The sequence below is a fragment of the Oncorhynchus keta genome, unplaced genomic scaffold (assembly GCF_023373465.1).
Source record: "Oncorhynchus keta strain PuntledgeMale-10-30-2019 unplaced genomic scaffold, Oket_V2 Un_contig_16104_pilon_pilon, whole genome shotgun sequence".
Taxonomy (NCBI): Eukaryota; Metazoa; Chordata; class Actinopteri; order Salmoniformes; family Salmonidae; genus Oncorhynchus; species Oncorhynchus keta.
In genome coordinates, this window is record NW_026279710.1 from 1 (window position 1) to 26021 (window position 26021).

Sequence of the window (26021 nt, forward strand, 5' to 3'; positions counted from 1 at the left end):
GGTAGTGTCCTGTATGTATAAAGACACCTACTCTAGTCCATGGTAGTGTCCTGTATGTATGTATAGTCCATGGTAGTGTCCTGTATGTATAAAGACACCTACTCTAGTCCATGGTAGTGTCCTGTATGTATAAAGACACCTACTCTAGTCCATGGTAGTGTCCTGTATGTATGTATAGTCCATGGTAGTGTCCTGTATGTATAAAGACACCTACTCTAGTCCATGGTAGTGTCCTGTATGTATAAAGACACCTACTCTAGTCCCATGGTAGTGTCCTGTATGGTATGTATGTATAAAGATACCTACTCTGGTCCTGTATGTATAAAGACACCTACTCTAGTCCATGGTAGTGTCCTGTATGTATAAAGACACCTACTCTAGTCCATGGTAGTGTCCTGTATGTATAAAGACACCTACTCTAGTCCATGGTAGTGTCCTGTATGTATAGTCCATGGTAGTGTCCTGTATGTATAAAGACACCTACTCTAGTCCATGGTAGTGTCCTGTATGTATAAAGACACCTACTCTAGTCCATGGTAGTGTCCTGTATGTATAAAGACACCTACTCTAGTCCATGGTAGTGTCCTGTATGTATAGTCCATGGTAGTGTCCTGTATGTATAAAGACACCTACTCTAGTCCATGGTAGTGTCCTGTATGTATAAAGACACCTACTCTAGTCCATGGTAGTGTCCTGTATGTATAAAGACTCTAGTCCATGGTAGTGTCCTGTATGTATAAAGACACCTACTCTAGTCCATGGTAGGGTCCTGTATGTATAAAGACACCTACTCTAGTCCATGGTAGTGTCCTGTATGTATAGTCCATGTATAAAGACACACTCTACATGGTAGTGTCCTAGTCCATGGTAGTGTCCTGTATGTATAAAGACACCTACTCTAGTCCATGGTAGTGTCCTGTATGTATAAAGACACCTACTCTAGTCCATGGTAGTGTCCTGTATGTATAAAGACACCTACTCTAGTCTAGTCCATGGTAGTGTCCTGTATGTATAAAGACACCTACTCTAGTCCATGGTAGTGGTAGATACCTATAGTCCATGGTAGTGTCCTGTATGTATAAAGACACCTACTCTAGTCCATGGTAGTGTCCTGTATGTATAAAGACACCTACTCTAGTCCATGGTAGTGTCCTGTATGTATAAAGATACCTACTCTAGTCCATGGTAGGGTCCTGTATGTATAAAGACACCTACTCTAGTCCATGGTAGTGTCCTGTATGTATAGTCCATGGTAGTGTCCTGTATGTATAAAGACACCTACTCTAGTCCATGTGTAGTGTCCTGTCCATAGTGTCTGTATGTATAAAGTATAGTCCATGGTAGTGTCCTGTAGTATAGTACTCTAGTCCATGGTAGTGTCCTGTATGTATAAAGACACCTACTCTAGTCCATGGTAGTGTCCTGTATGTATAGTCCATGGTAGTGTCCTGATACCTACTCTAATGTATAAAGACACCTACTCTAGTCCATGGTAGTGTCCTGTATGTATAGTCCCTAGTCCATGGTGTCCTGTATGTATAAAGACACCTACTCTAGTCCATGGTAGTGTCCTGTATGTATAGTCCATGGTAGTGTCCTGTATGTATAAAGACCTGTATGTATAAAAGACCTACTCTAGTCCATGGTAGTGTCCTGTATGTATAAAGACACCTACTCTAGTCCATGGTAGTGTCCTGTATGTATAAAGACACCTACTCTAGTCCATGGTAGTGTCCTGTATGTATAGTCCATGGTAGTGTCCTGTATGTATAAAGACACCTACTCTAGTCCATGGTAGTGGTATGTATAGTCCATGGTAGTGTCCTGTATGTATAAAGACACCTACTCTAGTCCATGGTAGTGTCCTGTATGTATAAAGACACCTACTCTAGTCCATGGTAGTGTCCTGTATGTATAAAGTCCATGGTAGTGTCCTGTATGTATAAAGACACCTACTCTAGTCCATGGTAGTGTCCTGTATGTATAGTCCACCTAGTGTCCTGTATGTATAAAGACACCTACTCTAGTCCATGGTAGTGTCCTGTATGTATAAAGACACCTACTCTAGTCCATGGTAGTGGTAGTGTCCTGTATGTATAAAGACACCTACTCTAGTCCATGGTAGTGTCCTGTATGTATAAAGACACCTACTCTAGTCCATGGTAGGGTCCTGTATGTATAAAGACACCTACTCTAGTCCATGGTAGTGTCCTGTATGTATAAAGATACCTACTCTAGTCCATGGTAGTGTCCTGTATGTATAAAGACACCTACTCTAGTCCATGGTAGTGTCCTGTATGTATAGTCCATGGTAGTGTCCTGTATGTATAAAGACACCTACTCTAGTCCATGGTAGTGTCCTGTATGTATAGTCCATGGTAGTGTCCTGTATGTATAAAGACACCTACTCTAGTCCATGGTAGTGTCCTGTATGTATAGTCCATGGTAGTGTCCTGTATGTATAAAGACACCTACTCTAGTCCATGGTAGTGTCCTGTATACCTATAGTCCATGGTAGTGTCCTGTATGTATAAAGATACCTACTCTAGTCCATGGTAGTGTCCTGTATGTATAAAGACACCTACTCTAGTCCATGGTAGTGTCCTGTATGTATAGTCCATGGTAGTGTCCTGTATGTATAAAGACACCTACTCTAGTCCATGGTAGTGTCCTGTATGTATAAAGACACCTACTCTAGTCCATGGTAGTGTCCTGTATGTATAGTCCATGGTAGTGTCCTGTATGTATAAAGACACCTACTCTAGTCCATGGTAGTGTCCTGTATGTATAAAGACACCTACTCTAGTCCATGGTAGTGTCCTGTATGTATAAAGACACCTACTCTAGTCCATGGTAGTGTCCTGTATGTATAGTCCATGGTAGTGTCCTGTATGTATAAAGACACCTACTCTAGTCCATGGTAGTGTCCTGTATGTATAAAGACACCTACTCTAGTCCATGGTAGTGTCCTGTATGTATAAAGACACCTACTCTAGTCCATGGTAGTGTCCTGTATGTATAGTCCATGGTAGTGTCCTGTATGTATAAAGACACCTACTCTAGTCCATGGTAGTGTCCTGTATGTATAAAGACACCTACTCTAGTCCATGGTAGTGGTAGTGTCCTGTATGTATAAAGACACCTACTCTAGTCCATGGTAGTGTCCTGTATGTATAAAGACACCTACTCTAGTCCATGGTAGGGTCCTGTATGTATAAAGACACCTACTCTAGTCCATGGTAGTGTCCTGTATGTATAGTCCATGGTAGTGTCCTGTATGTATAAAGACACCTACTCTAGTCCATGGTAGTGTCCTGTATGTATAGTCCATGGTAGTGTCCTGTATGTATAAAGACACCTACTCTAGTCCATGGTAGTGTCCTGTATGTATAAAGACACCTACTCTAGTCCATGGTAGTGTCCTGTATGTATAAAGACCTACTCTACTCTAGTCCATGGTAGTGTCCTGTATGTATAAAGACACCTACTCTAGTCCATGGTAGTGTCCTGTATGTATAGTCCATGGTAGTGTCCTGTATGTATAAAGATACCTACTCTAGTCCATGGTAGGGTCCTGTATGTATAAAGACACCTACTCTGGTCCATGGTAGTGTCCTGTATGTATAAAGATACCTACTCTAGTCCATGGTAGGGTCCTGTATGTATAAAGACACCTACTCTAGTCCATGGTAGTGTCCTGTATGTATAAAGACACCTACTCTAGTCCATGGTAGTGTCCTGTATGTATAAAGACACCTACTCTAGTCCATGGTAGTGTCCTGTATGTATAGTCCATGGTAGTGTCCTGTATGTATAAAGACACCTAGTCCATGGTAGTGTCTAGTCCATGGTAGTGTCCTGTATGTATAGTCCATGGTAGTGTCCTGTATGTATAAAGACACCTACTCTAGTCCATGGTAGTGTCCTGTATGTATAGTCCATGGTAGTGTCCTGTATGTATAAAGACACTTACTCTAGTCCATGGTAGTGTCCTGTATGTATAGTCCATGGTAGTGTCCTGTATGTATAAAGACACCTACTCTAGTCCATGGTAGTGTCCTGTATGTATAAAGATACCTACTCTAGTCCATGGTAGTGTCCTGTATGTATAAAGACACCTACTCTAGTCCATGGTAGTGTCCTGTATGTATAGTCCATGGTAGTGTCCTGTATGTATAAAGACACCTACTCTAGTCCATGGTAGTGTCCTGTATGTATAGTCCATGGTAGTGTCCTGTATGTATAAAGACACCTACTCTAGTCCATGGTAGTGTCCTGTATGTATAAAGACACCTACTCTAGTCCATGGTAGTGTTCTGTATGTATAGTCCATGGTAGTGTCCTGTATGTATAAAGACACCTACTCTAGTCCATGGTAGTGTCCTGTATGTATAGTCCATGGTAGTGGCCTGTATGTATAAAGACACCTACTCTAGTCCATGGTAGTGTCCTGTATGTATAAAGACACCTACTCTAGTCCATGGTAGTGGTAGTGTCCTGTATGTATAAAGACACCTACTCTAGTCCATGGTAGTGTCCTGTATGTATAAAGACACCTACTCTAGTCCATGGTAGGTCCTGTATGTATAAAGACACCTACTCTAGTCCATGGTAGTGTCCTGTATGTATAGTCCATGGTAGTGTCCTGTATGTATAAAGACACCTACTCTAGTCCATGGTAGTGTCCTGTATGTATAAAGACACCTACTCTAGTCCATGGTAGTGTCCTGTATGTATAAAGACACCTACTCTAGTCCATGGTAGTGTCCTGTATGTATAAAGACACCTTCTCTAGTCCATGGTAGTGTCCTGTATGTATAGTCCATGGTAGTGTCCTGTATGTATAAAGACACCTACTCTAGTCCATGGTAGTGTCCTGTATGTATAGTCCATGGTAGTGTCCTGTATGTATAAAGACACCTACTCTAGTCCATGGTAGGGTCCTGTATGTATAAAGACACCTACTCTAGTCCATGGTAGTGTCCTGTATGTATAGTCCATGGTAGTGTCCTGTATGTATAAAGACACCTACTCTAGTCCATGGTAGTGTCCTGTATGTATAAAGACACCTACTCTAGTCCATGGTAGTGTCCTGTATGTATAAAGACACCTACTCTAGTCCATGGTAGGGTCCTGTATGTATAAAGACACCTACTCTAGTCCATGGTAGTGGGAGCTGGCTGCTTGGCTGAAGGGGATCTGGGTCACTTTCCTGGGGGTCAAGTCTGGAGACATCTGGAATGTATTTCCCCTGTATGAAACACACAGAGACACATTATTGTACAGGAGCTGTGAACATTTTCTATTCAAATCCAAGACTACAGCGAAGAACACACAGTACTGCAGTGAAGAACACACAGTACTACAGAGAACACACAGTACTGCAGAGAAGAACACACAGTACTACAGCGAAGAACACACAGTACTACAGAGAACACACAGTACTACAGAGAACACACAGTACTGCAGAGAAGAACACACAGTACTACAGAGAAGAACACAGTACTGCAGAGAACAACACCCAGTACTGCGGAGAAGACACACACAGTACTACAGTGAAGAACACACAGTACTACAGTGAAGAACACACAGTACTACAGAGAACACACAGTACTACAGAGAACACACAGTACTGCAGTGAAGAACACACAGTACTACAGTGAAGAACACACAGTACTACAGAGAACACACAGTACTACAGAGAACACACAGTACTGCAGAGAAGAACACACAGTACTACAGTGAAGAACACACAGTACTACAGAGAACACACAGTACTACAGAGAACACACAGTACTGCAGAGAAGAACACACAGTACTACAGAGAAGAACACACAGTACTGCAGAGAACAACACCCAGTACTGCGGAGAAGAACACACAGTACTACAGTGAAGAACACACAGTACTACAGTGAAGAACACACAGTACTACAGAGAACACACAGTACTACAGAGAACACACAGTACTGCAGAGAAGAACACACAGTACTACAGAGAAGAACACACAGTACTGCAGAGAACAACACCCAGTACTGCAGAGAAGAACACAGTACTACAGAGAAGAACACACAGTACTGCAGAGAAGAACACACAGTACTGCAGAGAAGAACACACAGTACTGCAGTGAAGAACACACAGTACTGCAGAGAATAACACACAGTACTGCAGAGAAGAACACACAGTACTGCAGAGAAGAACATACAGTACTGCAGTGAAGAACACACAGTACTACAGAGAAGAACACACAGTACTGCAGTGAAGAACACACAGTACTGCAGTGAAGAACACACAGTACTGCAGAGAAGAACACACAGTACTGCAGTGAAGAACACACAGTACTGCAGAGAATAACACACAGTACTGCAGAGAAGAACACACAGTACTGCAGAGAAGAACATACAGTACTGCAGTGAAGAACACACAGTACTACAGAGAAGAACACACAGTACTGCAGTGAAGAACACACAGTACTGCAGTGAAGAACACACAGTACTGCAGAGAAGAACACACAGTACTACAGTGAAGAACACACAGTACTGCAGAGAAGAACACACAGTACTGCAGTGAAGAACACACAGTACTGCAGTGAAGAACACACAGTACTGCAGAGAAGAACACACAGTACTGCAGAGAAGAACACACAGTACTGCAGAGAAGAACACACAGTACTGCAGAGAAGAACACACAGTACTGCAGTGAAGAACACACAGTACTGCAGTGAAGAACACACAGTACTGCAGTGAAGAACACACAGTACTGCAGTGAAGAACACACAGTACTGCAGCGAAGAACACACAGTACTGCAGCGAAGAACACACAGTACTGCAGTGAAGAACACACAGTACTGCAGCGAAGAACACACAGTACTGCAGAGAACACACAGTACTGCAGTGAAGAACACACAGTACTGCAGTGAAGAACACAGTACTGCAGTGAAGAACACACAGTACTGCAGCGAAGAACACAGTACTGCAGTGAAGAACACACAGTACTGCAGCGAAGAACACACAGTACTACAGAGAACACACAGTACTGCAGTGAAGAACACACAGTACTGCAGTGAAGAACACACAGTACTGCAGCGAAGAACACACAGTACTGCAGTGAAGAACACACAGTACTGCAGCGAAGAACACACAGTACTACAGAGAACACACAGTACTGCAGTGAAGAACACAGATACTGCAGTGAAGAACACACAGTACTGCAGTGAAGAATACACAGTACTGCAGTGAAGAACACAGTACTGCAGTGAAGAACACACAGTACTGCAGTGAAGAACACACAGTACTGCAGTGAAGAACACACAGTACTGCAGAGAAGAACACACAGTACCACAGTGAAGAACACACAGTACTGCAGAGAAGAACACACAGTACTGCAGTGAAGAACACACAGTACTGCAGTGAAGAACACACAGTACTGCAGAGAAGAACACACAGTACTGCAGAGAAGAACACACAGTACTGCAGAGAAGAACACACAGTACTGCAGTGAAGAACACACAGTACTGCAGTGAAGAACACACAGTACTGCAGTGAAGAACACACAGTACTGCAGTGAAGAACACACAGTACTGCAGTGAAGAACACACAGTACTACAGAGAAGAACACACAGTACTGCAGTGAAGAACACACAGTACTGCAGCGAAGAACACAGTACTGCAGTGAAGAACACACAGTACTGCAGTGAAGAACACACAGTACTGCAGTGAAGAACACACAGTACTGCAGTGAAGAACACACAGTACTGCAGTGAAGAACACACAGTACTACAGTGAAGAACACACAGTACTGCAGTGAAGAACACACAGTACTGCAGTGAAGAACACACACTACTGCAGTGAAGAACACACTACTGAACCAGTACTGCAGCGAAGAACACACAGTACTGCAGCGAAGAACACACAGTACTGCAGCGATCTGAAGTGAAACTAAACTTTCCTGTCCTCTGCACCCAAACTGATTAAGTGTGTAAAACAACTTCCTAATGGACTGACAGCTCGAATGTCTAGAACGCTTCTTAATTGAGTTTCTTTTAATGAACATAAATGACTAATGACTAAATATTCTTCTCTGCCTTCTGTAAGAGCACTGTCTGATAAAGGCTCTTTATAAATCAGAGGAATTCAATTAGGCGAAAACCTTTTGATTCGAATGCATATCAGAGGTAGACAGCCACATGAAATCATCGTCGCTACATGGTGTCTGAAACATCCTAACTGAGTAGTTGTCTGCTGAATGGAGTGGATTCTCCTCGAGGGAAGAGAAAGTTAGAAACAGATTATTCACACAGAGGGGGGTTTCAGTTTCAGACGGTGACAAAACTGATTTGCCCGGAGTTACACTGAAGCGCCAGAACACATTTCTACATCCATATTAGAAGCCTGAAATGTCATTTCATAGACTTTAGACAGATAGAATGGGGGTCAGACAGATTGAGGGGGGTCAGACAGATTGAGGGGTCAGACAGATTGAGGGGGGTCAGCCAGATTGAGGGGGTCAGCCAGATTGAGGGGGTCAGACAGATTGGGGGTCAGCCAGATTGAGGGGGTCAGACAGATTGAGGGGGGTCAGCCAGATTGAGGGGGTCAGACAGATTGAGGGGGGGTCAGCCAGATTGAGGGGGTCAGCCAGATTGAGGGGGTCAGACAGATGGGGGTCAGACAGATTGAGGGGGTCAGACAGATTGAGGGGGGTCAGACAGATTGGGGGGTCAGACAGATTGGGGGTCAGACTGATTGGGGGTCAGACAGATTGAGGGGGGTGGTCAGACAGATTGAGAGGGGTGGTCAGACAGATTGAGGGGGTCAGACAGATTGAGGGGGGTGGTCAGACAGATTGAGGGGGCAGACAGATTGAGGGGGGTCAGACAGATTGAGGGGTCAGACAGATTATCCCGTTGTTGAGTTCCCCTCAGTAGCTGGGTTTCCATCCATATTTTCATGCGAATATTTGAAAAATATTTAAAATCCACAAGAAAATATGCGCATTTTCCCACCAGTGATAATGTTTCCACCAAACTGACTTGTTGTGGATAAACATCAGTACGTGATGATGTAGTGCACATAAAATGTACTTCTTTGCTTTAAGTTTTCAAAAATCTAAGGTTCAATGTGTTTCCATTGTATTTTCAACTCTACTGATCAGTTTCTGTCAGAAAGACTGTTTTAAACAGCAAACGTGCCTATTCTGGTCTTAGTATGTACGTACGCTCTAGCCAACAGCTGTGTGGGTAGACTAGTCGACATGATGAGATCATTATGGATAACAGCGAGAATATCTATATTTGTCAAATCGGCAGTCAGCGTCGATCATCACGTCACCAGAATAAGACCATAGATACTTATTGGAAAGGAGCATCAAGCTCATCGCCAAAGATTTGTATAACTAACCGAAGATAGACCACACAGCCTGTCGTGTCCAATGGGAGCAAATGCATCATAGTGGGCAGAGCCAAGGATGAGCTAGGCGAGAGCCCATTGGTGTGTTCTAGCATGTATTTGCATATTTCCGTTAGGGAACGCCTACTTTGTGAAGTAGGCGTACCCAATAAGTCAATTCACCCTTGCACTCCTTCTAAACAACGCAAACAAATATATATATATTTGGCAAAGGGCAAAGTCTACTAATCGTAGTCCACTCTGTTCATAACAGATTCTAGTTTTGTGAAAAGAAAACTGTATTGAGATCAAATGCTTCATTGACGAGGAAAATTTGCAGAATATTGGCCAAAATCCACTGCCGGCCACTGGGCTTCCTCTCATCACCATATTCGGTAGTGAGCGGAAAAGCCAACCGGATGCTTCAGATTTCTACATCCAGTGAAATATTTGACTCATTATTCTATCCGTGTCATCACCGTGCACTTTAACCACTCCTGTGAAGTTCATCATCATCATTTATTTAATCTGTAGCTGCATGGTTTACCCAAGTCGTAGTGGGAGGACCACACAACATATCATCGCCTGACTCCAAGTTGACTTTCGATATGATGCGTACTCTCATCAACTGGTGTCCCCCAGGGCTCGGTTCTAGGCCCTCTTCTCTCTATATACCAAGTCTCTCGGCTCCGTCATATCCTGGTCTCTCCTATCACTGCTATGACGATGACACTCAGCTACTTTTCTCCTTCCCTCCTCCTGACACCCATCTCTGCGTGCCTGGCAGATATCTCAGCTTGGATGTCGGTTCAGCACCTCAAGCTCAACCTCGACAAGATAGAGCTGCTCTTCCTCCTGGTTAGTGTTAACTACTTTGGAGCACTCAGACACATATAAATTAACCAGGGAGGCTGAGAAGCTGTTGTACATCTAAATACGTTAGACAACCTTCTGTAGTAGAGAGAGAATGAGTCAAACCACAATGCCTTTGAACAACTCCCTAAAGTATCTGAACTGAACAGTATCTGAACTGAACAGTATCTGAACAGTATCTGAATTGAACAACTCTCTGAACAGTATCTGACTAACAGTAGTCTCAGACTAATTGAACAACTCTCTAGAGTTACCTAGTCTCCAGACTAATAGAGTTACCCTAGTCTCCAGACTAACAGAGTTACCCTAGTCTCAGGCCTAACAGAGTTACCCTAGTCTCTGGACTAATAGAGTTACCCTAGTCTCCAGACTAACAGAGTTACCTAGTCTCTGGACTAATAGAGTTACCCTAGTCTCCAGACTAACAGAGTTACCCTAGTCTCCAGACTAACAGAGTTACCCTAGTCTCCAGACTAATAGAGTTACCCTAGTCTCCAGACTAACAGAGTTACCCTAGTCTCCAGACTAACAGAGTTACCCTAGTCTCTGGACTAATAGAGTTACCCTAGTCTCCAGACTAATAGAGTTACCCTAGTCTCCAGACTAATAGAGTTACCCTAGTCTCCAGACTAACAGAGTTACCCTAGTCTCCAGACTAACAGAGTTACCCTAGTCTCCAGACTAACAGAGTTACCCTAGTCTCCAGACTAACAGAGTTACCCTAGTCTCCAGACTAACAGAGTTACCCTAGTCTCCAGACAGAGTTACCCTAGTCTCCAGACTAACAGAGTTACCCTAGTCTCCAGACTAACAGAGTTACCCTAGTCTCCAGACTAACAGAGTTACCCTAGTCTCCAGACTAACAGAGTTACCCTAGTCTCCAGACTAACAGAGTTACCCTAGTCTCCAGACTAACAGAGTTACCCTAGTCTCCAGACTAACAGAGTTACCCTAGTCTCCAGACTAACAGAGTTACCCTAGTCTCCAGACTAATAGAGTTACCCTAGTCTCCAGACTAACAGAGTTACCCTAGTCTCCAGACTAACAGAGTTACCCTAGTCTCCAGACTAACAGAGCTACCCTAGTCTCCAGACTAATAGAGCTACCTAGTCTCCAGACTAATAGAGCTACCCTAGTCTCCAGACTAATAGAGTTACCCTAGTCTCCAGACTAACAGAGTTACCCTAGTCTCCAGACTAACAGAGTTACCCTAGTCTCCAGACTAACAGAGTTACCCTAGTCTCCGGACTAACAGAGTTACCCTAGTCTCTGGACTAACAGAGTTACCCTAGTCTCTGGACTAACAGAGTTACCCTAGTCTCTGGACTAACAGAGTTACCCTAGTCTCCAGACTAACAGAGTTACCCTAGTCTCTGGACTAACAGAGTTACCCTAGTCTCCAGACTAACAGAGTTACCCTAGTCTCTGGACTAACAGAGTTACCCTAGTCTCAGACTAACAGAGTTACCCTAGTCTCTGGACTAACAGAGTTACCCTAGTCTCTGGACTAACAGAGTTACCCTAGTCTCTGGACTAACAGAGTTACCCTAGTCTCCAGACTAACAGAGTTACCCTAGTCTCTGGACTAATAGAGGCTGCAGATCTCCGGTGGGCAGGCCGTCTGGTGTGAAGTGTCTAAGCAGCTCTTTGGCATCCAGCAAGGCTGGGGTGGTTCTCTGACCCTGGACGTCTTTAGGCCCCAGCAGACAGTCAGATGAGCTGCCAGACAGCAGACCAAACCTGTGAAGGGAGGAGACCAAAGATGAGATGGTTAAACGAGTCACGTGTGAGGAACCAAAGATACTGTCGGACTCTCCATTCCCATAAGCCACCTTGCTTGCTTATTGTTGACGGAAGAGAGATGTATGTACCGATGTGAAGAGCATTATTCAAGTTTACCTCAGCTTCTGACGAGTCCTCTGGAGGTTCTCATAGTTCTGCAGAACACTTCTCTCTGGCCAATCAGCATGTTGGGAGTGTTTAATGAACTCTACATTGGAATGGGAAAAGAGTCATTTTTGTTTTATCAGTCGAGGTTTCTAGAAGGAGTCAGTTTTAGAGATGGCAAATACAGTGTATTCAGAAAGTGTTCAGACACCTTGACTTTTTCCACATTTTGTTACGTTACAGCCTTATTCTAAAATTGTTTTGTTTTTTAAATCAATACCCATTAATGACAAAGCGAAAACAAGTAAAGATTTTTTTGTGCCAAATGTATAAAGAATAAAAAACAGAAATAACCGATTTACATAAGTATTCAGACCCTTTGCTATGAGACTTCGAAATTGAGTTCAGGTGTTTCCATTGTTCATCCTTGAGATTTTTCTACAACTTGATTGGAGTCCATTTGTGGTAAATTCAATTTATTGGAGATCATTTAGAAAGGCATAAACCTGTCTATATAAGGTCCCACAGTTGACAGTGCATGTCAGAGCAAAAACCAAGCCATGAGGTCAAAGGAATTGTCTGTAGAGCTCTGAGACAGGATTGTGTCGAGGCACACATCTGGGGAAGGGTACCAAAACATTTCTGCAGCACTGAAGGCCCCCAAGAACACCATGGCCTCCATCATTCTTAAATGGAAGAAGTTCGGAACAACCAAGACTCTTCCTAGAGCTGGCCACCCGGCCAAAATGAGCAAGGGCCTTGGTCAGGGAGGTGACCAAGAACCCAATGGTCACTCTGACAGAGCTCCAGAGTTTCTCTGTGGAGATGGGAGAATCTTTCATAAGGACAACCATCTCCGCAGCACTCCCCCAATAAAGCCTTTATAATAATGTGGCCAAAAGGCACCTAAATGACTCTCAAACCATGAGAAACGAGATTCACTGGTCTGATGAAAACGAGATTGAACACTTTGGCCTGAATGCAAAACCTCACGTCTGGAGGAAACCTGTCACCATCCCTACAAGTGAAGCATGGTGGTGGCAGCATCATGCTGTGGGGATGTTTTTCAGAGACAGGGACTGGGAGACTAGTTAGGATCGAGGGAAAGATGAACAGAGCAAAGTACAGAGAGATCCTTGATGAAATCCTGCTCCAGAGCTCTCAGGACCTCGAAGGGCGAAGGGTCACCTTCCAACAGGACAACGACTCTAAGCAAACAGCCAAGACAACGCAGGAGTGGCTTCGGGACAAGTCTCAGAATTTCCTTGAATGGCCAAGCCAGAGCCCGGACTTGAACCTGATCGAACATCTCTGGAGAGACCTGAAAATAGCTGTGCAGCGACGCTCCCCATCCAACCTGACAGAGCTTGAGAGGATCTGCAGAAAAGAATGTGAGAAACTCCCAAATACAGGTGTGCCAAGCTTGTAGCGTCACACCCAACAAGACTCAGGCCGTAATCACTGTCAAAGGTGCTTCAACAAAGTACTGAGTTAAGGGTCTGAATACTTACGTAAATGTGATATTTCCATTTTATTTTTTATAAATTAGCAAACATCTCTAAAACCCAGGTTTTGCTTTGTCATTATGGGGTAATGTTTGTAGATTGATGAAGGGGGAGGGGGGACTATTTAATCCAATTTAGAATAAGGCTGTAACGTAACAAAATGTGAAAAAGTCAAGGGGTCTGAATACTTCCTGAATGCACTGTAAAAGTTACTGAGCTGTGTTACGGGAGTAAGGAGGGACTGGAACAGCAGAATACCTGTCGTCTTCGTAGTGAGGTTCACCTCCTCTGCTCCACAGGGCTCAACTCTGGGCAGACTGGAGGCTTTAGGCAGGGTAGAGGCTTTAGGCAGGGTAGAGTCATGCATCTTGAGGTACTGTTCTCTGGCCAGGCTGAGCAAGATCTTCAGGTCATTGACTGGTATTGAAGCCGGCTTCTCTGCCTCTTCTCTACGTCCTAGTCAATATGGAATAACGAGAGTAGTCAGTAAGTAGCCTTGTCCGAGCCAGAAGTAGTCAGTAAGTAGCCTTGTCCGAGCCAGGATGGGCCATCGGGCTGGAGACTCAGGTTTCTGTAGCGTGAGGCTGCTTGATGTTATTGGATCTACCTGACTGGCTGCTACACAGACTGACTTTAATACTGGAGGAACCACCTACCTGTCTGGCTGCTACACAGACTGACTTTAATACTGGAGGAACCACCTACCTGACTGGCTGCTACACAGACTCACTTTAATACTGGAGGAACCACCTACCTGTCTGGCTACTACACAGACTGACTTTAATACTGGAGGAACCACCTACCTGTCTGGCTGCTACACAGACTGACTTTAATACTGGAGGAACCACCTACCTGTCTGGCTGCTACACAGACTGACTTTAATACTGGAGGAACCACCTACCTGTCTGGCTGCTACACAGACTGACTTTAATACTGGAGGAACCACCTACCTGTCTGGCTGCTACACAGACTGACTTTAATACTGGAGGAACCACCTACCTGACTGGCTGCTACACAGACTGACTTTAATACTGGAGGAACCACCTACCCTGGCTCTACACAGGCTTTAATACTGGAGGAACCACCTACCTGACTGGCTGCTACACAGACTGACTTTAATACTGGAGGAACCACCTACCTGACTGGCTGCTACACAGACTGACTTTAATACTGGAGGAACCACCTACCTGACTGGCTGCTACACAGACTGACTTTAATACTGGAGGAACCACCTACCTGTCTGGCTGCTACACAGACTGACTTTAATACTGGAGGAACCACCTCCCTGTCTGGCTGCTACACAGACTGACTTGCTTTATTAAACTATGCTAGATATGTTTTTTTGTTGTCAAATAGAATGTTTTCAATAAAATAGCTGGTTAAATAAACTGCAATAAAAAAATACATTAACTAGGCTCTATTTGGTGGCAATAAAGCTCACTGCAAATGGAAACAGTGTGCCGAGTACAGACATTTTAATATATATTCTGCGTCAGACATGATTCCGCTTGAAAAATCTTTTATTTTGATTTTTTATCTCAACGATGCTTACCTGGCTAAATAAAGGATGAATAAAATATGATGTTGTACTTACTCAGGCACTCCTTTAGGACCAGAGTCTGCACCTCGGCCAACTTCCTCTCCCTCTGTAGCAGTTGGTCTCCATGGAGACAGGGCAGGGAGCGCAGCCAGTCTGTCGTGGTGGAACCTGGGAGAAGAGACCAAGTGGACTGCTTTATCAATCAATTGGCTGAACCCTTCTCAACAACATCAGAGAAAAGAGAAACCCGCACACTGCTCTCGCTAGTATTACTTATTTTTATTAAAGGCCCACTGCAGTCAAAATTCAGTTTTTCCTGTGTTTTGTATGATATTGTACAACAGCTGATGAAAGTAACACTGTAAAAAAATGTGATGTGTGATCCGTGATACTTCCTGATAGTTGCTGGTTGAAAATACAATCTACACAGGACCTTCTAAATCAGCAGGTTTTGCATGGGTAGAGTTTAATAAGGTTGAATAAAATAAGTGACATTAGTAAGAGCAGTGTTCAGGTTTCTCTCCCCCCCCCCTGATGTAATCACATTATTCACACCTGAAACAACAACATAACTCAGACGTGGGAGTTATATTTAGGATGTTCAATAACCTGGTAACGTGGCTTATGAGTTCAAATGAAGTTCATATGAATGGGACAACACAAACGCTATCAAAGGAGACAATACAAGCACACTGCATTAAGGAGACAGGGGAGTTTAATTAAACTGCCCTGAGAGACAGGGAGTACAAGCACACTGCCTTAAGGAGACAGGGAGTTTAATACAAGCACACTGCATTAAGGAGACAGGGAGTTTAATACAAGCACACTGCATTAAGGAGACAGGGAGTACAAGCACACTGCATTAAGGAGACAGGGGAGTTTAATACAAGCACACTGCATTAAGGAGACAGGGAGTACAAGCACACTGCATTAAGGAGACAGGGGAGTTTAATACAAGCACACTGCATTAAGGAGACAGGGAGTACAAGCACACTGCATTAAGGAGACAGGGGAGTTTAATACAAGCACACTGCATTAAGGAGACAGGGGAGTACAAGCACACTGCATTAAGGAGACAGGGAGTTTAATACAAGCACACTGCATTAAGGAGACAGGGAGTTTAATACAAGCACACTGCATTAAGGAGACAGGGGAGACAGCACACTGCATTAAGGAGACAGGGAGTTTAATACAAGCACACTGCACTGCATTAAGGAGACAGGGGAGTTTAATACAAGCACACTGCATTAAGGAGACAGGGAGTTTAATACAAGCACACTGCAGTTTAATACAAGCACACTGTATTAAGGAGACAGGGAGTTTAATACAAGCACACTGCAAGGAGACAGGGAGTACAAGCACACTGCATTAAGGAGACAGGGGAGTTTAATACAAGCACACTGCATTAAGGAGACAGGGGAGTTTAATACAAGCACACTGCATTAAGGAGACAGGGAGAGTACAAGCACACTGCATTAAGGAGACAGGGAGTTTAATACAAGCACACTGCATTAAGGAGACAGGGAGTACAAGCACACTGCATTAAGGAGACAGGGAGTTTAATACAAGCACACTGCATTAAGGAGACAGGGAGTTTAATACAAGCACACTGCATTAAGGAGACAGGGAGTTTAATACAAGCACACTGCATTAAGGAGACAGGGGAGTTTAATACAAGCACACTGCATTAAGGAGACAGGGAGTTTAATACAAGCACACTGCATTAAGGAGACAGGGAGCAGCACACTGCATTAAGGAGACAGGGAGTTTAATACAAGCACACTGCATTAAGGAGACAGGGGGAGTTTAATACAAGCACACTGCATTAAGGAGACAGGGGAGTTTAATACAAGCACACTGCATTAAGGAGACAGGGAGTTTAATACAAGCACACTGCATTAAGGAGGGGAGTACAAGCACACTGCATTAAGGAGACAGGGAGTTTAATACAAGCACACTGCATTAAGGAGACAGGGGAGTTTAATACAAGCACACTGCATTAAGGAGACAGGGAGTTTAATACAAGCACACTGCATTAAGGAGACAGGGAGTTTAATACAAGCACACTGCATTAAGGAGACAGGGAGTTTAATACAAGCACACTGCATTAAGGAGACAGGGAGTTTAATACAAGCACACTGCATTAAGGAGACAGGGAGTTTAATACAAGCACACTGCATTAAGGAGACAGGGAGTACAAGCACACTGCATTAAGGAGACAGGGGAGTTTAATACAAGCACACTGCATTAAGGAGACAGGGGGAGTTTAATACAAGCACACTGCATTAAGGAGACAGGGAGTTTAATAGACTGCAGGAGGAGTTTAATACAAGCACACTGGGAGTTTAATACAAGCACACTGCATTAAGGAGACAGGGAGTTTAATACAAGCACACTGCATTAAGGAGACAGGGAGTTTAATACAAGCACACTGCATTAAGGAGACATACAAGCACACTGCATTAAGGAGACAGGGGAGCATTAAGGAGACAGGGGAGCACACTGCATTAAGGAGACAGGGGAGTTTAATACAAGCACACTGCATTAAGGAGACAGGGAGTTTTAAGCACACTGCATTAAGGAGACAGGGGAGTTTAATACAAGCACACTGCATTAAGGGGAGACAGGGAGTTTAATACAAGCACACTGCATTAAGGAGACAGGGAGTTTAATACAAGCACACTGCATTAAGGAGACAGGGAGTTTAATACAAGCACACTGCATTAAGGAGACAGGGAGTTTAAGCACACTGCATTAAGGAGACAGGGAGTTTAATACTGCATTAAGGAGACAGGGAGTTTAAGCACACTGCATTAAGGAGACAGGGAGTTTAATACAAGCACACTGCATTAAGGAGACAGGGAGTTTAATACAAGCACACTGCATTAAGGAGACAGGGAGTTTAATACTGCATTAAGGAGACAGGGAGAGTTTAATACAAGCACACTGCATTAAGGAGACAGGGGAGTTTAATACTGCATTAAGGAGACAGGGAGTTTAATACAAGCACACTGCATTAAGGAGACAGGGAGTTTAATACAAGCACACTGCATTAAGGAGAAGGAGCACACTGCATTAAGGAGGGAGTTTAATACAAGCACACTGCATTAAGGAGACAGGGAGTTTAATACAAGCACACTGCATTAAGGAGACAGGGAGTTTAATACAAGCACACTGCATTAAGGAGACAGGGGAGTTTAATACAAGCACACTGCATTAAGGAGACAGGGAGTTTAATACAAGCACACTGCATTAAGGAGACAGGGGAGTTTAATACAAGCACACTGCATTAAGGAGACAGGGAGTTTAATACAAGCACACTGCATTAAGGAGACAGGGAGTTTAATACAAGCACACTGCATTAAGGAGACAGGGAGTTTAATACAAGCACACTGCATTAAGGAGACAGGGGAGTTTAATACAAGCACACTGCATTAAGGAGACAGGGAGTTTAATACAAGCACACTGCATTAAGGAGACAGGGGAGTTTAATACAAGCACACTGCATTAAGGAGACAGGGAGTTTAACACAAGCACACATTAAGGAGACAGGGAGTTTAATACAAGCACACTGCATTAAGGAGACAGGGGAGTTTAATACAAGCACACTGCATTAAGGAGACAGGGAGTTTAATACAAGCACACTGCATTAAGGAGACAGGGAGTTTAATACAAGCACACTGCATTAAGGAGACAGGGAGTTTAATACAAGCACACTGCATTAAGGGGAGACAGGGGAGTTTAACAAGCACACTGCATTAAGGAGACAGGGAGTTTTACTGCATTAAGGAGACAGGGAGTTTAATACAAGCACACTGCATTAAGGAGACAGGGAGTTTTAAGGAGACATACAAGCACACTGCATTAAGGAGACAGGGAGTTTAATACAAGCACACTGCATTAAGGAGACAGGGAGAGACAGGGAGTTTAATACAAGCACACTGCATTAAGGAGACAGGGGAGTTTAATACAAGCACACTGCATTAAGGAGACAGGGAGTTTTACAAGCACACTGCATTAAGGAGACAGGGAGTTTAATACAAGCACACTGCATTAAGGAGACAGGGAGTTTACAAGCACACTGCATTAAGGAGACAGGGAGTTTAATACAAGCACACTGCATTAAGGAGACAGGGGGCACACTGCATTAAGGAGACAGGGGAGTTTAATACAAGCACACTGCATTAAGGAGACAGGGGAGTTTAATACAAGCACACTGCATTAAGGAGACAGGGGAGTTTAATACAAGCACACTGCATTAAGGAGACAGGGGAGTTTAATACTGCATTAAGGAGACAGGGGAGTTTAATACTGCATTAAGGAGACAGGGGAGTTTAATACTGCATTAAGGAGACAGGGGGGTTTGATACAAGCACACTGCATTAAGGAGACAGGGGAGTTTAATACAAGCACACTGCATTAAGGAGACAGGGGAGTTTAATACAAGCACACTGCATTAAGGAGACAGGGGAGTACAAGCACACTGCATTAAGGAGACAGGGGAGTACAAGCACACTGCATTAAGGAGACAGGGAGTTTAATACAAGCACACTGCATTAAGGAGACAGGGAGTTTAATACAAGCACACTGCATTAAGGAGACAGGGAGTTTAATACAAGCACACTGCATTAAGGAGACAGGGAGTTTAATACAAGCACACTGCATTAAGGGGAGTTTAATACAAGACAGGGAGTTTAATACAAGCACACTGCATTAAGGAGACAGGGGAGTTTAATACAAGCACACTGCATTAAGGAGACAGGGGAGTTTAATACAAGCACACTGCATTAAGGAGACAGGGGAGTTTAATACAAGCACACTGCATTAAGGAGACAGGGGAGTTTAATACAAGCACACTGCATTAAGGAGACAGGGGAGTTTAATACAAGCACACTGCATTAAGGAGACAGGGGAGTTTAATACTGCATTAAGGAGACACTGCATTAAGGAGACAGGGAGTTTAATACTGCATTAAGGAGACACACTGCATTAAGGAGTCAGGGGAGTTTAATACTGCATTAAGGAGACAGGGGAGTTTAATAGTTTAATACTGCATTAAGGAGACAGGGGAGTTTAATACTGCATTAAGGAGACAGGGGAGTTTAATACTGCATTAAGGAGACAGGGGAGTTTAATACTGCATTAAGGAGACAGGGGAGTTTAATACTGCATTAAGGAGACAGGGGAGTTTAATACTGCATTAAGGAGACAGGGGAGTTTAATACTGCATTGCTTTATTTTTATTTCACCTTTATTTAACCAGGTAGGCAAGTTGAGAACAAGTTCTCATTTACAACTGCGACCTGGCCAAGACAAAGCAAAGCAGTTCGACACATACAACAACACCGAGTTACACATGGAGTAAAACAAACATACAGTCAATAATACAGTAGAAAAATAAGTATATATACAATGTGAGCAAGTGAGGTGAGATAAGGGGACACCTGAAACCCCACCTCTTTAAGGAATACCTAGGATAGGATAAAGTAATCCTTCTCACCCCCCTTAAAAGATTTAGATGCACTATTGTAAAGTGGCTGTTCCACTGGATGTCATAAGGTGAATGCACCAATTTGTAAGTCGCTCTGGATAAGAGCGTCTGCTAAATGACTTAAATGTAAATGTAATAAGGGAGGTAAAGGCAAAAAAGGCCATGGTGGCAAAGTAAATACAATATAGCAAGTAAAACACTGGAATGGTAGATTTACAATGGAAGAATGTGCAAAGTAGAAACAAAAATAATGGGGTGCAAAGGAGCTAAATAAATAAATAAATACAGTAGAGGAAGAGGTAGTTGTTTGGGATAAATTATAGGTGGGCTATGTACAGGTGCAGTAATCTGTGAGCTGCTCTGACAGCTGATGCTTAAAGCTAGTGAGGAGATAAGTGTTTCCAGTTTTATTAATCAATGAAGATTGAAAAAGATGTTTAAACCACAACAATCAATCAGTCTGGCCTTCTGGGTTGACTCACCCTTTCTCAATAAATTGACACACGACTCATGATATCATATTAGGTCTACATTAATTAACATTACTTTAACTGTATAAAACTTTAATCTTATTCTTATTCATATTTTTTAAACTGCATTGTTGGTTAAGGGTCTTGTAAGTAAGCAATTCACTGTAAGGTCTACCTACACCTGTTGTATTCGGTGCATGTGACTAATAACATTTGATTTGATTCTGAAGTTCCAAGCAAACACAGCACTATTGACATGGTATCTACTTTACACTGCAGTGACTGAGGCTCGACTTAGGCCCAAATGGACCGACAGGGTATCTACTTTACACTGCAGTGACTGAGGCTCGACTTAGGCCCAAATGGACTGACAGGGTATCTACTTTACACTGCAGTGACTGAGGCTCGACTTAGGCCCAAATGGACTGACAGGGTATCTACTTTACACTGCAGTGACTGAGGCTCGACTTAGGCCCAAATGGATGGACTGCTGACAGGACTTAGCCCAAATGGACTGACTATCTACTTTACACTGCAGTGACTGAGGCTCGACTTAGGCCCAAATGGACTGACAAGGGTAACTACTAAACACTGCAGTGACTGAGGCTCGACTTAGGCCCAAATGGACCCACAGGGTATCTACTTTACACTGCAGTGACTGAGGCTCGACTTAGGCCCAAATGGACTGACAGGGTAACTACTAAACACTGCAGTGACTGAGGCTCGACTTAGGCCCAAATGGACCGACAGGGTATCTACTTTACACTGCAGTGACTGAGGCTTGAAATAGGCCCAAATGGACTGACAGGGTAACTACTGTACACTGCAGTGACTGAGGCTTGAAATAGGCCCAAATGGACCGACAGGGTATCTACTTTACACTGCAGTGACTGAGGCTCGATGGACTGGCCCAAATGGACTGACAGGGTTCCTACTTTACACTGCAGTGACTGAGGCTCGAGCGAAAGCGAGAGAGCGAGAGCTGAGAGAGAGAGAGAGAGAGAGAGAGAGAGAGAGAGAGAGAGAGAGACTCTCTTTCAGGAGTCAAGGTTTTTCCTTAAGGTTTCTATATAATAAACTCCTACAGAGAGCGAAGGGAACAGGAAGACCTTTCAGGCACTATTGCTTCTTCCACCATTTTGTTATGTTCGCTTTGAGAATGAAAATGCCACATGAGAGTCGGTGTATAAAATAACCATTCTTACGCTTTAATCTTTGAAGGTGCTCAGAGTGAGGGTCATTAAAGTCAGAAAGAGAGGGAACAATTCTTTCACCATGTTATGTTCTCATTCAGAAAATAAATGCTACATGAAAGTTGGTGTAAAAGAAAACAAACTCTTTGTAAGTCTCTCTGGATAAGAGCCTCTGTTAACTGCATGAAATATATTTTAAAAGTACAACATCTTTCTTCTTTTGGGGGCATTTCATAACGGAACAAAATGTGCTCTCTGGTTGAACGTGGAAGCCTGCATGCTTTATACTGTACAGAGTACAACAGGCTGTTACAGCATGCTCCCAGTCCACAGGGCTTAACACAGCAGGGGGAGGGAGAGAGGAAGAGAGGAAAGAGAGAGAGAGGAAAGAGAAGAGAGAGAGAGAGAGGAAAGAAGAGAGGAAAAGAAAGAGGAAAGAGAGAGAGGAGAAGGGGGGAAGAGAGAAAGAGGAAAGAGAGAGAGGAGGAAAGGAGGAAGGAAGAGAAAGAGGAAAGGAAGAGAGAGAGAGGAAAAGAGAGCAAAGAGAGAGAGGAAAGAGAAAAAACAGAGAAAGAGGAAGAGAGAGAGGGTAGAGAAGGGGTAGAGAGAGAGGGTAGAGAGAGAGAGAGGGGAGAGAGAAGAGAGAGAGGGGGAAGAGAGAGATGAAAGAGAGAGAGGAAAGAGAGAGAGGGTAGAGAGAGAGGGTAGAGAGAGAGGGTAGAGAGAGGGGAGAAGAGAGAGATGAAAGAGAGAGAGGAAGAGAGGAAAGATAGAGAGAGGAAAGAGACAGGAAAAAGAGAGCAAAGAGAGAGAGAGGAAAGAGAGAGAGAGGAAAGAGACAGAGGAAAGCGAGAGAGAGGAAAGAGACAGAGGAAAGCGAGAGAGAGGAAAGAGACAGAGGAAGCGAGAGAGAGGAAAGAGACAGAGGAAAGAGAGAGAAAGAGAGAGAGGGAAGAGAGAGGGGAGAGAGAGGAGAGAGGGTAGAGAGAGAGGGTAGAGAGAGAGGGAGAGAGAGAGGGGAGAAGGGGAGAGAGAGAGAGAGAGAGGGGGAAGAGAGAGATGAAGAGAGAGAGGAAAGAGAGAGAGAGGAAAGATAGAGAGAGGAAAGAGACAGGAAAAAGAGAGCAAAGAGAGAGAGAGGAAAGAGAGAGAGAGGAAAGAGACAGAGGAAGCGAGAGAGAGGAAAGAGACAGAGGAAAGCGAGAGAGAGGAAAGAGACAGAGGAAAGAGAGAGGAAAGAAGAGAGGGAAGAGAGAGGGAAAGAGAGAGGGAAGAGAGAGAAAGAGAGAGGAAAAGAGAGAGAGACAGAGGAAGAGAGAGAGGGAAGAGAGAGAGAGGGAAGAGAGAGAAGAGAGAGAGAGGGAAGAGAGAGGAAAGAGAGAGAGGAAAGAGAGAGAGGAAAGAGAGAGAGAAAAAGAGAGAGGGAAGAGAGAGAGAAAAGAGAGAGAGGGAAGAGAGAGACTACACTGCTGTGTCTTCTCTCTTCGTCCTCTGTTTCACTCACTTCACTGTCTGTCTCTCTTTCTACAGGGCTTTATTATCTCTGAAAGAAGGTAGATATCCAGAGGAAAGAGTCAGAAGAGTAAGGGCAGGGTTCCCCAACTGGAGGCCCGCGGGTGGTTTTATTTTGGCCCCCTTATTTCATTTAAAAAAATGTTTGGACATAAGACTGTAAAAACACCAGTAAATCAGCTCCAAGTTATTTTAATTTGGGAAATCTGTTCCCAAGTATTGGCAGGCAGAATAGAGATATGTGATCTTATGCAAATGTAAGCAAGGCTAGAAATGATTATGTTTTAGTCAAATATTATATCTGTTTGGGATGCTTGCAGTCAATTTGCAGTCTACAAATCATTTGTAATTACGTTCAAAGCATCAGCTAGCTAGAGGGATTCTTCTTGTCCTTTTCAACTTTTAGACCATTCATACTGTCCGTGATATTGACAGGTAAGTCACCGATCATAATGTAAACAACATTTCATATCAGATCTTTGTTTGTTCACCATTTCTTTTTTAAGTTTCTTACCTGAAGACGACACCGAATTCTCTTTCAGAAGCCCATTGACGGTTGCCGTGGCAGCGGCTCCATTGATCTGATTGGCTGAGTGTATCATGCGGGCCTTGCAGCCTCCGCCCTCTGACCCCTGGACCAACAGGAAGTAGTGTCCGCTCTCACCCTTCACCTCCACATATGGAACTATGGCAAAAACCAAATAGGTGAAAATGAGTTGAAAATAAAGAACACACATCCAGATTATATGTAGAGAAAAGGCCATAGGAATGCTTAGGGACGTTTATACAGTATAACGAGTGCCTTGGTTCTCCTTGTTGCCTTGATTCTGCCTTGATAGTTCCTATACAGTTAGTTCTGTGACGGTCGATCCAGGACCAGCACTGAGCCAATCCCTTTTCTCACACACGGGCTGTAGCTGACGATCCACATACAGTACCTACCGATCCACATACAGTACCTACCGATCCACATACAGTACCTACCGATCCACATACAGTACCTACCGATCCACATACAGTACCTACCGATCCACATACAGTACCTACCGATCCACATACAGTACCTACCGATCCACATACAGTACCTACCGATCCACATACAGTACCTACCGATCCACATACAGTACCTACCGATCCACATACAGTACCTACCGATCCACATACAGTACCTACCGATCCACATACAGTACCTACCGATCCACATACAGTACCTACCGATCCACATACAGTACCTACCGATCCACATACAGTACCTACCGATCCACATACAGTACCTATCGATCCACATACAGTACCTACCGATCCACATACAGTACCTACCGATCCACATACAGTACCTACATACAGTACGATCCACATACAGTACCTACCGATCCACATACAGTACCTACCAGGCAGGGTCTTGGGTCTCTTAGCCATGAAGTCCTTCCACTTCTGGGAGCTGAGCTGAGAGGCAGGGGTAGAGCCATGGAGCTGACCGTACAGGACAGAGAACAGTGCCCCTACCTGGAGTATAAACCAAATGTGTAAACCAAACACACCTCAAATCAGTATTTGACATATCTCGAGCTTGGAACTAGAAGGTTCTATGTGCAAAAAGATGATTCTGAGAGAATTTGTTTTAAAGTTCTGAATCCTAATTGGTTTGAATGGTGTCAACTATTTTTCAATGTTATTATTTTGAACGCAACAACATGTATTGGGGTATTTATACATATATATTATAGTACCATATAGGTAGTGAACAAGGCTATGTCAATAACTACATTTCCACACAAATGCAGATTGAACCTTATAGTCCCAAGTTCTCCATTTGCATTCGCCCCATGGCTATACTACTACCACTACTGTTACTACTACTACTGGTACTACTACTACTACTACTACTGCTGCTACTTCTACTACTGTTACTACTACTACTACTACTACCACTACTACTACTACTACTACTACTGCTGCTACTTCTACTACTGTTACTACTACTACTACTACTACTACTGTTACTACTGATACTACTACTACTACTACTACTACTGTTACTACTACTACTACTGATACTACTACTACTACTGATACTACTACTACTACTACTACTACTACTACTACTACTACTACTACTAATACTACTACTACTACTACTACTACTACTACTACTACCTGATAGTCA

General features: G+C 43.6%; 1 protein-coding gene across 1 annotated transcript; it reads right to left on the bottom strand.

Annotated features, from left to right (window-relative positions):
• Window positions 1-5155: 5155 nt before the first annotated feature.
• LOC127919251 (mdm2-binding protein-like) lies at window positions 5156-25308 on the bottom strand (the record flags this gene model as incomplete). The annotated part of the gene is made up of 7 exons (XM_052502733.1): window positions 25246-25308; window positions 24369-24539; window positions 15243-15356; window positions 13907-14104; window positions 12156-12246; window positions 11829-11996; window positions 5156-5251 (listed from the first exon to the last, which is right to left on the bottom strand). Coding segments are annotated over exons 1-7 (866 nt in total), but the record flags the coding sequence as incomplete, so codon positions are not given.
• Window positions 25309-26021: the final 713 nt, after the last annotated feature.